This window comes from Theropithecus gelada, chromosome 5 (assembly GCF_003255815.1).
Source record: "Theropithecus gelada isolate Dixy chromosome 5, Tgel_1.0, whole genome shotgun sequence".
Lineage (NCBI taxonomy): Eukaryota > Metazoa > Chordata > Mammalia > Primates > Cercopithecidae > Theropithecus > Theropithecus gelada.
In genome coordinates this window covers 73,405,551-73,417,997 of record NC_037672.1, presented here as the reverse complement: position 1 = coordinate 73,417,997, position 12,447 = coordinate 73,405,551, and the positions used below count along the sequence as shown (strand labels likewise).

Genomic DNA, 12,447 nt, shown 5'->3' with positions numbered 1-12,447 from the left:
TGGAAATTTCACATGGTAAGAAAAAGAATTAAATATGAAGAATTATATAACGAAGATATGAAGAATTTGAAAGTAGCAAGTTGTACAAACAAATAGATTGACTTATTATATTGCAAGAAATGGAGGACCCTTCAATCTATTGTCAAAATGTCTATAGTATATAAAATAGTAATACTTTGTTAAATTATTGTGTGGACGTTTTGGTTTTCAGTGAAATGTGTATATTTCTGGGTGGGGTACATGAGGCACATAGAATATATTAATTTTTCTTATTCTGTACAGGGTACTTTCCATAGGTCCCTTGGAGTCATTAATATTCAGAAATATCAAAAAGCCCTAGCATTTGGAGTGGATGACTTGGCATATGGAGTGGCATGTATATTATAGGAAATGGTGGCTTTTTCACCTGGTCAGACCCCTGAGCCTTATTCTCAAATTGGAAAGAGTTCTGTACATCAAAACTATAAAAAGAAAAAAAATCTACACCTGTAGACTAAATTATTCAATATAAATTATTAGACTGGTAGCATGGTAAAAAGAAATTTATTCTTCATTTTCTTCTCCCCAGATATAAGAACCCTGCCAGATGGACTGCTTCCTTTGGAGTAACAATAACACCTTCGAAAATGAAACGTGGTCTCCGGAGAATAATTGTCCATGAAAAATACAAATACCCATCACATGACTATGATATTTCACTTGCAGAGCTTTCTAGCCCTGTTCCCTACACAAATGCAGTACATAGAGTTTGTCTCCCTGATGCATCCTATGAGTTTCACCCAGGTGATGTGATGTTTGTGACAGGATTTGGAGCACTGAAAAATGATGGTGAGCTTCTGAAGAGAAACTCAAATCAAAGTTAAATTGGTATTTTATGGCATTTAAAGAATGAAATGCCATTATGCCAAAATATGTTAATTGTGTGGTCATATGACCTGGACCAAGGCAGGCCCTAAAAGTGAAGTAAATAACTTGGAAGACACACAAAAAGTCCTTCCTGCCTAAGTTAATATCAAGTAAATTGCTACTACTATATGCTACAGTCATAGTACTGCTAAGATGTCTGAAAAAGCAAATATGTCTCCTAGCCATGAACTTTTCTTTAGAGAATTAACCACTTTAGAGATTAGCAATCAATAATATACCTAATTCTGAAGATGGGAGAATCATAAAGCCACCATTGTCCCCTACTGAAATTTCCTTCTAATCTTAACAATGGAGTGGACATTATTTAGATAACTTGTGGTTCTTTCCTAGGCACCCAACTTTTTACTGAAAGTAGTTAGGAACAAATTATCTTCCCAAATATTACTGTTCTAAACATGTGTATTCTAAGATTCTGTATCACTATCTTTTTTTTTTTTTGAGACAGTCTCATTGTTGTTGTCCAGGCTGAAGTGCAATGGTGTGATCTTGGCTCACTGCAACCTCCGCCTCCCAAGTTCAAGCGATTCTTCTGCCTCAGCCTCCTGAATGGTTGGGACTACAGGCACCCGGCTAATTTTTGTATTTTTAGTAGAGACAGGGTTTCACCATGTTGGCCAGGCTGGTCTCAAACTTTTGAGCTCAGGTGATCCGCCCTCCTCGGCCTCCGAAAGTGCTGGGATTACAGGCATAAGCCACCGCTCCTGGTACCCCCCCCTTTTTTTGGAACGGGGTTTCTCTCTGTCCCCCAGGCTGGAGTTCAGTGGTGCGATCTTGGCTCACGGCAACCTCTGCCTCCCAGGTTCGAGAGATTCACCTGCTCAGCCTCCTGAGTAGCTGGGGTTACAGGTGCATGCCACCACACCCCGACTGATTTTTGTATTTTTAGTAGAGATGGGATTTCACCATGTTGACCAGGCTGGTCTCGAACTCCTGGCCTCAAGCGATCCTCCAACCTTGACCTCTCAAAGTGCTGAGATTACTGGCGTTAGTCACCGTGCCCGGCCTGTATCACCATCTTATATTTAATCATGAAACGTTTTCTTCTGGTTTATAAAATATATGTATGTCTACGAAGCCTTTTTTTTTCCTTTTAGGTAGCAGTCAAAATCATCTTCGACAAGCACAGGTGACTCTCATAGACACTACAACTTGCAATGAACCTCAAGCTTACAATGGCGCCATAACTCCTAGAATGTTATGTGCTGGCTCCTTAAAAGGAAAAAGAGATGCATGCCAGGTAAACAGTTTTGCCCATTGGTATGTTGCATAATTTTTTTTTTACTTTTCTTGGAAATAATTACATATTTACAGGAAGTTGCAAAGATAGTACAGAGGAGTCACAACGTCTCACCCAGTTTTCTTCAATGATTACATCTCACATAACTATAGTTCAATATAAGATCTGTGAAACTGACAGTGGTACAAAGTATGTGTCTAATACTTTGTACCACTGTCAGTGTATGTGGTACAAAGTATGTGTAGATTTGTGTAACCACCACTACAGTTAAGATGAAGAACTATTCTATCACCACAAAGATCTACCTCTTTCCCTCCTCCTACTATTGCTAACATCTGACAATCACTAATTTATTCTCCATCTCTATAATTTTTCAATTTTCAAAATGTTATATAAATAGAGTTACAGTAGCTTTTTAAACAGAATTTAATTTTGGATCATCTATTGGTATTTTTGGCTTTTTTTTGTAGAAAAATTTTAGTGGTTCCTCTAAGTTTTTTATATATATATAAAAATGTGTATTTATTATATATTTATTATTTATTATATATGTGTATTTATTTATTATATAAATACATATGTAAATGTGTATTTATTTATATATACATATATAACTTATCACTGTCTACGTGTATTGAAAATTTACTAGTTTTGGTGAAGTATAGAATAGAAAACTTACTTCCCCTTAAATCCCTTTGCTTTTCCCTCATTAATATTAAATATTAATAAACATAAACATTAAATATTAAAAATATAAATATTAAATATTTGCTTTATATTTTGAGAACCACAGAAGACAATGTTTTGCTTCGACTGTCCAATGTAATTTAGAAAACATAAGAGGAAAAAGAAAGGCTATTTACCTATAGATTTGTTCTTTCCTCTTTCCTGATTCCTTTTTTTTAAAAAAGTCATTTCTGTTTTAGGAACTTCCTTTAGCCACTCTTTCAGTATAGATATGCTGATGAAAAATTCTCTTAGATTTTCTTTGTCTCTAAAAGTCTTTATTTCTTCTTCATTACTGAAGCATAATTTGGCACTGACAGTTCTTTTCTTTCAGCATTGAAATCATTGCCTCTGTGATTTCTGCGAGGAATGTGCTGCTATTAGAATTATTTTCTTCCAATAGATGAGGTGTCATTTCTCTTTCTGTGTTCAAGAGTTTTTCTTTGTCTTTAGTTTTCAGAAGTTTGATTATGTATCTTGGCATGGATTTCTTTGGGCTTATCCTGTTTGAGGTTTGCTCAGCTTTTTGAATATGTAGAGTTATATCCTTTGTCAAGTTTGATAAATTTTCAGTCATTATTTCTTAAAATACTCTTTCAGCCCCATCTTCTTTCTTCTTTCCTTCTGGAACTCTAACCATAGCAATGTTTACTCTTTTATTATAGTCCCAGAGTTTCCTAAGCTTCTGTTTATTTTTTTTTTCCACCCTAGTTTCTCTCTGTTGTTCAGATTGGGTAATTTCTATCAATTTATCTTTAAGTTTACTGATCCTTTTATCTGTGTTCTCTATTCTTATGTTAAGTCTGTTCAGTGAGTTTTGAATTATGCTTATCATATTTTTTAGTTCCAGGGTTTTTCTTTGATTCTTCTTTTTATATTTACTATTTCTTTGTTGACACTTCCTATTTCTTTTCCTTTGTTTTAAACATGATGGCAATTGCTCATGGAGATGCATTTATGATGGCTGCTTTAAAATCTTTGTCAAATAATTTCAACATTTGTGTTATCTCAGTGTTGGTACCTGCTGATTGCCTTTGCTCATTCAAGTTAAAACTTTTTCTATTTCTTTGTATGATGATTTATATTCAGATATATCCTGGGCATCTAATTCTTATTTATTCTGTTCTGTTATTGTTGTTATATCATGCTTTTAAATTTATATTATTATTTAATTAATTACTTGTTTCTTCCAACTTTTATTTTAGGTTTAGAGGTTATATCTGCAGGATTGTTACATGGGTAAATTGTGTGTTGCTGGGGTTTGGTGTACAAATTATTTCATCATGCAGGTAGTAAGCATAATAATCAATAGGTAGTTTTTGGTTCTCACACTCCTCCCACCCTCAACCCTCAAGTAAGCCCCAGTATGTATTGTTCCTCTCTTTGTGTCCATATATACTCAGTGTTTAGCTCCCACTTATAAGTGAGAACATGAGGTATTTGGTTTTCTGTTCCTGCGTTCATTTGCTTAGTATAATGGCCTGTGGCTGCATCCATATTGCTGCAAAAAACATGGTTTCATTTTGTTTTCTGGCTCCATAGCATTCCATGGTGTATATTTACCACATTTTCTATATCCAGTCCACTGTTGATGGACATCTAGGTTGATTCCATGACTATTGTGAAAATTGCTGCAAGGAACATATGCATGCATGTGTCTTAATGGCAGAACGATTTGTATTCCTTTGGGTATAATATACCCAGTAATGGGATTGCTGGGTCATATGGTAGTTCTGTCTTAATTTCTTTGAGAAATCTCAAAACTGCTTTCCACAGTGGCTGACCTAATTTACATTCCCACCAGCAGTGTATAAGCATCCCCTTTTCTCCACAACCTCAACAACATCTGCTGTTTTCTGACTTTTTAATAATAGCCATTCTGACTGGTTTGAGATGATATCTTATTGTGGTTTTTCATTTCCCATTTCCCTGATTAGTGATGTTGAGCATTTGTCCATATGTTTGTTGGTTGCTTGTATGTCTTCTTTTGAGAAAAGTCTGTTCCTGTCTGTATTAGGCTGTTCTTACACTGCTATAAAAAATACCTGAGCCTGGCATGGTGGCTCATATCGGTAACCTCAGCACTTTGGGAGGTCAAGGGAGGTGGATCAGTAGAGTTCAGAAGTTCAAGACCAGCTTGGGCAACATAGTGAAATCCTGTCTCTGCCAGAAACATACACATTAACCGGTGTGGTGGTGTGCGCCTGCAGTCCCAGCTACTTGGAAGTTGTAAGGCAGGAGGATTGGTTGAACCCAGGACGTTGAGGCTGCAGTGCACCTCCTGCACTCCAGCTTGAGTGAAAGAGCAAAACCCTGTCTCGAAAAACAAACAAACCAAGCAAACAAAAAGCCAGTATTAGATAATGTATAAAGAAAAAAGGTTAATTGGCTCACGATTCTTCCGGCTTTATGGGCAGCGTGGTGCTTACAATCATGGCAGAAGGTGAAGTGTGAAATGGGAGGGAGCAGGTACATCACATGGTGAAAGCAGGAGCAAGAGGGGTAGAGTGGTAGGAGAGGTGCCATACACTTTCAAACAATCAGATCTCACAAGAGCTCACTCACTATTGCAACGATAGCTCCAAGCCATGAGTGATCGGCTCCCCTGACCAGCTCCCATGATCTGAACACCTCCCACCAGGGCCTACCTTCAGCATTGGGGATGACAACACAACATGAGATTTAGGTGGGGACAAATAGCCAAATTATATCATTCTGCTCCTGGCCGCTCCCAAATCTCATGTCTTCTCACATTGCAAAATACAACTATGCCTTCCTAACAGTCCTCCAAAGTCTTAACTAATTCCAGCTTTAACTCAAAAGTTCAAAGTTGGCCAGATGCCGTGGCTCACACCTATAATCCCAGCATTTGGAAGGTCAAGGTGGGTGGATTTCTCAAGCCCAGGAGTTTGAGACCAGTCTGGGTAATGTGGAAAAACTGCATCTCTACAAAAAAATTTAAAAAAATTAGCTAGGCTTTGTGGCATATGCCTATAGTTCCAACTATTTGGGAGGTTGAGGTGGGAAGATTGATTGAGCTTGGGAGGTTGAGGTTGCAGTGAGCCATGATTGCACCACTGCACTCCAGTCTGTGTGACACAGAAATATTTCATCTAGGGGAAAAAAAAAAAAGTCTGGAGTCCATAGTCTCATTTGAGATAAGACTTTCCACTTCATCAACCTGGATTTCACTGTCAATATAACTATCAACATTTTGGTCACAACCATTTAACCAGTCTCTAAGAAATTTCAGACTTGATCTTATCTTTCTGTCTTCTGAGCCTTCCAAATTCTTGCATCCTTTACCTGTTACCCAGTTGCCAGGTCGCTAGCACATTTTCCGATATCTTTATAGCAATGCCCCACTCATAGTTACCAATTTTCTGTGTTAGGCTGTTCTTGCATCGTTATTAAGAAATATCTGAGGCTGGGTAATTTATTAGAAAAGACGTTTAATTGGTTCATGACTTTTCAGACTTTATAGTAAGCATGATGCCAGCATTAACTTGGCTCCTAGGGAGGCATCAGGAAGTTAATAATCATGGTGGGAGGTGAAAGGGGAGGAGGAACATCATGTGGTGAAAGCAGGAGCAAGAGAGAGAGTGGAAGGAGGTACCACATGCTTTTAAACAACCAGATACTGTGACAGCTCACTCGCTATTGCAAAGACAACACTACACCATCAGGGATCCGTTACCCAAACAACTCCCACCAGCCTCACCTCTAGCAATGGAGATTAAACTTCAACATGAGATTTGAGAGGGGACAAATATTCAAACTATATCTATGTTATTTTTCCCCATTTTTAAATGGAGTTGTTTGTTTTTTGCTTGTTGATTTAAGATTTCTTATAGATTCTTATATATATTAGAACTCTGTCAGATGCATAGTTTGCTAATATTTTTTCCTATTCTGTAGATTGTCTATTTATTCTGTTAATAGTTTATTTTGCTGTGCAGAAGCTCTTTAGTTTAATTAGGTCCCAGTTGTCAATTTTTGTTTTAGTTGCAATTGCTTTTAGGGTCTTTGTTACAAAATCTTTGCTAAGACTGATGTCCAGAATGGTAGTTCCTAGGTTTTCTTCTAGAGTTTTTATAATGTTAGGTTTTACACTTAAGTATTTCAACCATCTCAAGTTGATTTTTGTATACGGTGAAAGAAACGGGTTCAGTTTTAATTTTCTGCATATGGCTAGCCAGTTATCCCCAGCATCATTAATTGAGTAGGAGTCCTTTCCCCATTTCTTGTTATTGTCATCTTTGTCAAAGGTGAGATGATTGTAGACATGCAGCTTTACTCCTGGCTTCTCTATTTGATTCCATTAGTCTATGTGTCTATTTTTTGTACTAGCACCATGATCTTTTGGTTACTATAGCTTTGTGGTATAGTTTGAAGTCTGGTAGTGTGATGCCACCAGCTTTGTTTTTTTGTTTATGATAACTTTGGCTATTCAGGCTGTTTTTTGGCTCCATATAAATATTACAATAGTTTTTACTAATTCTGTGAAAAATGACATTGGTAGTTTTGTAGGAATAACATTTAATCTGTAAATTTCTTTGAGCAGTGTGGCCATTTTAACAATACTGATTCTTTCTATTCATGAGCACAAACTGTTTTTCCATTTGTTTGTGCCAACTATGATTTCTTTCTTTCTTTCTTTTTTTTTTTTTTTCTTGAGACAAGGTCTTACCCTGTTGACCAGGCTGGAGTGCAGTGCCACAGTTGTAGTTCACTGCAACCTTGAACTCCTGGGCTTAAGCGATCCTCTCACCTGTCTCCTGAGTAGCTGGGACTATAGGCATGCACCACCACACATGGCTAATTTTTTAGATTTTTGGTCGAGATATAGCCTTGCCATGTTGCTCATGCTGGTCTTGGACTCCTGAGCTCAAGCAATCCTCCTGCCTCTGCCTCCTAAAGTGCTGGGATTATGGGCATCAGCCACTGTACCTGGCGTTCAACTACGATTTCTTTCAGCAGTGTTTTTAATTCTCATTGTAGAGGTCCTTCACCTTCCTAGTTAGCTGTATGTCTATGTATTTCATTCTTTTTGTGGCAATTGTGAATGGGATTGCACTCTTGATTTGGCTGTCAGCTAAGATGTTATTGTTGTATAGAAGTGCTCCTCATTTTAGTACATTGATTTTGTATTCAGAAACTTTACTGAAGTTGTTTATCAGTTCTAGGAGCCTTTGGGCAGAGACTATGGAGTTTTCTGGGTATAGAATCCTGTCATTTGTGAAGAGAGATAGTTTGACTTCCTCTCTTCTATTTGGATGCTTTTTATGTCTTTCTCTTGCCTGATTGCTTTGGTTAAAACTTCCAGTACTATGTTGAATAACAATGGTGAGTGTGTACATCCTTGTCTTTTCTGGTTCACAGGGGAATGTTTCTAGCTTTTGCCCATTCATTATGATGTTGGTTATGGGGTTGCCATAGAAGGCTTTTATTATTTTGAAGTGTGTTCCTCTGATGCCTAGTTTGTTCAAGGTGTTTTTTTTTTTTTTTCCTTTTTGAGACAGAGTCTCGCTTTGTCACCCAGGCTGGAGTACAGTGGTACGATCTCAGCTCACTGCAAATTCTGTCCCCCAGGTTCAAGTGATTCTCCTGCCTTAGCCTCCTGAGTTGCTGGGATTACAGCTGCTCACCACCATGCCTGGCTAACTTTTGTATTTTTAGTAGAGATGGGGTTTCGCCATGTTGGTCAGGCTGGTCTTGAACACTTGACCTCAGGTGATCCACATGTCTGGGCCTCCCAAAGTGCTGGGATTACACGCGTGAGCCACCGTGCCCGACCATATTTATGTATTTTCATATGTTGTACCAGCCTTGCATCCTAGAAAATAAGCCTACGTTACTGTGGTGGATTAGCTTTTTGATGTGCTGCTGGATTTGGTTTGCAAATATTTTGTTTGCAAATATTTTGTTGAGGATTTTTGCATCAATGTTCATCAAGGATATTGTCCTGAAGTTTTCTATTTTTGTTGTGTCTATTCTAGGTTTTGGTATCAGAATAACACTGCCTTTGTAAAATGAGTTAGGGAAGCATCTCTTTTTCTAGAATTTTGGGAGTATTTTCAATATAATTGGTACCAGCTCTTCTTTATATATCTGGTAGAATTTGGCTGTGAATCTCTCTGTTCCAGGACCTTCCTTGTTGGTTGGTTTTTTTTTAAATTACTGGTTCAATTTTGGAACTCATTATTGGTCTTCTCAGGTATTCAATTTCTTCCTGGTTCAATATTGGGAGTTTGTGTTTCGAAGAATTTATCCATTCCTTCTAAATTTTCTAGTTTGTGTGCATAGAGGTGTTTACAATCATCTTTGAATTTTTTGTAAAAAATATTTCTCTTCCCTTTGGCATTTCTGATTGTGTTTATTTGAAAGTTCTTTTTTTTTCTTTGTTAGTCTTGTTAGCAGTGTATCAATCTTATTTATTCTTTCAAAGAACAAGTTTTTGTTTTCATTGATCTTTTATATGGATTTTTATGTCTCTATTTCATTCAGTTCAGCTCTAATTTTGGTTATTTTTTGTCTTGTGCTAGTTTGGGGATTCACTTACTCTTATTTTTCTAGTACTTTGAGGTGTGATGCTGTTAATTTAAGATATTTATATCTTTTTTTAGTTCTTCGAGGGGTGATGTTGTTAATTTAAAATATTTGTATCTTTTTGATATTGACATTTTGCCCTATAAACTTTCCTCTTAACACTGCTTTACTTGTGTCCCAGAAATTCTGGTATGTTGTATCTTTATTTTCATTAGTTTCAAAGAGTTTCTTGCTTTCTGTCTTAATTTCATTCTTTACTCAAAAGTCCTTCAGGAGCAGGCTGTTTAATTTCCATGTAATTGTATAATTTTGAGAGATTTTGGTATTGATTTCTATTTTTATTGCACTGTGGTCTGAGAGTGTGATTGGTACGATTTTTAAAAATTTGTTTAGAATTGCTTTATGGCCAAGTGCATGGTTGATCTTAGAGTGTGTGCCATACATATGCAGATGAAAAGAATGTATATTTTCTTGTTGTTAGGTGGAGCATTCTATAGATATCTGTTAGGTTCATTTGGTCAAGTGTTGAGTTTAGTTTCAGAATATCTTTGTTAGTTTTCTGCCTTTATAACACCTTTAGTGGGGTGTTGAAATCTCCACTATAATTTTGTATTTCTCTAAGTCTTTTTTCTTGTAGGCTCTAAGAACTTACTTTCTGAGTCTGGATGCTCCAGTGTTGGATGCATACACATTTAGAATAGTTAATCTTCTTGTTGAATTGAACACTTTATCACTTTGTCACACCCTTTTTTGTCCTTTTTAATTATTGTTGTTTTAAAGTCTGTTTTGTCTGAAATAAGAATAGCAACCCCTGTTCTTTTTTGTTTTTCATTTGCTTGGTAGATCTTTTCTTATGCCTTTACTTTGAGACTATGAGTGTCATTGCATTTGAGATGGGTCACCTGATGATAGCATACAGTTGGGTCTTGCTTCTTTATCCAATGTGCTACTCTGTCCCTCATAAATGGGGCGTTAAGCCTGTTTATATTCAAGTTATAATATTGATATGTGAAGATTTGATGCTGCCATTGTGTTGTTAGCTGGTTATTCTATAGGCTTGATTGTATAGTTGCTTATAGTGTCAGTGGGCTATGTAATTTCTTTTTTATGGTGTCAGGTAATGGCTTTTTTTTTTTTTTGGGACAGACTTTTGCTCTTGTTGCTCAGGCTGGAGTGCAAAGGCTCAATCTTAGCTCACTACATCCTCCACCTCCCGGGTTCAAGTGATTCTTCTGCCTTAGCATTCTGAGTAGCTGGGATTATAAGCACATGCCATCACACCTGGCTAATTTTGTATTTTTAGTAGAGATGGGGTTTCACCATGTTGGCCAGGCTGGTTTTGAACTCCTGACCTCGGGTGATCTGCCTACCTCGGCCTTCCAAAGTGCTGGGATTACAGGCGTGAGCCACCGTGCTTGGCCAGGTAATGGTCTTTTGTTGCCATGTTTAGCACTCTTTTAAGGACTTCTTGCAAGGCAAGTCTGGTGGTAATAAATTCCCTTAACATTTGCTTGTCTGAAAATGATTTTATTTCTCCTTCCCTTATGAAGCTTAGCTTAGTTGGATATGAAATTCTTGATTAGAATTTTTTTCTTAAGAATGCCGAATATACCAGCCTGGCCAACATGGTGAAACCCCATTTCTACTAAAAATACAAAAATTAGCCAGCTGTGGTAATGGGCGACAGTAATCCCAGCTATTTGGGAGGCTGAGGCAGGAGAATTGCTTGAACCTGGGAGGCAGAGGTTGCAGAGAGCTGAGATCGTGTCATTGCACTCCAACCTGGGTGACAAGGGCGAGACTCCACCTCAAAAAAAAAAAAAAAAAAAAAAAAAAAAGAATGCTAGCTGAGTATAGGTCCCCAATCTCTTTTGGCTTATACCGTTTCTGCTGAAGGTTCTGCTGTTATCCTGATAGCACCCCGTTTGTATGTGACCTGTCCCTTCTCTCTACTGCTTTTAAGATTTTTTTCTTTCATGTTGACCTTTGAGAATCTGATTGACTACGTGTCTGGAGTATGGGTGTGTTGTATGTTATATCTCTGGGGTTCTTTGAATTTCTTGAATTTGGATGTTGACCTCTGCAGCAAGGTTGGGGAAGTTTTCAAGAGCAATATTCATAAATGAGTTTTCCAAGTTGCCTGCTCTCTCTCTCCCTCCCGTTTTTGGGGACGCCACTGAGTTGTATATTTGGCATATTTATATAATTCCATATTTCTTGGAGATTTTCTTCATTTAAAAAAAATTCTTTTTCTTTGTCTGAGTTGATTTGAAGAACTGGCCTTCAAGTTCTAAAATTGTTTTCCAGTTTGATCTATTCTGCTGTTAATACTGCCCATTGTATTATGAAATTTTTGTAGTGAGTTTTTCAGCTCTAGATCAGTTTGATTCCTTCCTTCCTTCAGTTTGATTCCTTCCTTCCTTCCTTGCTTGCTTTCTTGCTTTCTTTCTTTGACAGACTCTCTGTCGCCCGGACTGGAGTGCGGTGGCGCGATCTCGGCTCACTGTAAGCTCCGCCTCCCAGGTTCACGCTATTCTCCTGCCTCAGCCTCCCGGGTAGCCGGGACTACAGGCGCCCGCCATCACGCCCGGCTAATCTTTTTGTATTTTTAGTAGAGACGGGGTTTCACGGTGTTAGCCAGGATGGTCTCCATCTCCTGACCTCGTGATCCACCCGTCTCGGCCTCCCAAAGTGCTGGGATTACAGGCATGAGCCACCGCGCCCGGCCCTGATTCTTTCTTTTTTTTTTTTTTTTTTTTTAATTTATTTATTATTATTATACTGTAAGTTGTAGGGTACATGTGCATAACGTGCAGGTTTGTTACATATGTATACTTGTGCCTTGTTGGTGTGCTGCACCCATCAACTCGTCATTTACATCAGGTATAACTCCCAATGCAATCCCTCCCCCCGCCCCCCTCCCCATGATAGGCCCCGGTGTGTGATGTTCCCCTTCCCGAGTCCAAGTGATCTCATTGTTCAGTTCCCACCTATGAGTGAGAACATGC

The 12,447-nt window shown here is 37.9% G+C and overlaps 1 protein-coding gene across 2 annotated transcripts in view; it reads left to right on the top strand.

The window, feature by feature from the left end:
* LOC112624559 (transmembrane protease serine 11E) overlaps positions 1-12,447 on the top strand; it is a 55,859-nt gene that overhangs the window by 29,194 nt on the left and 14,218 nt on the right. The window contains exons 8-9 of one of the 2 annotated variants that reach the window (XM_025385279.1): positions 569-832; positions 2,026-2,164. In XM_025385279.1, coding sequence (XP_025241064.1) covers positions 569-832; positions 2,026-2,164 — 403 coding nt within the window. Of the gene's footprint in view, positions 1-568; positions 833-2,021; positions 2,165-12,447 lie in introns of both variants that reach the window. The other variant, XM_025385280.1, reaches the window with a different exon arrangement.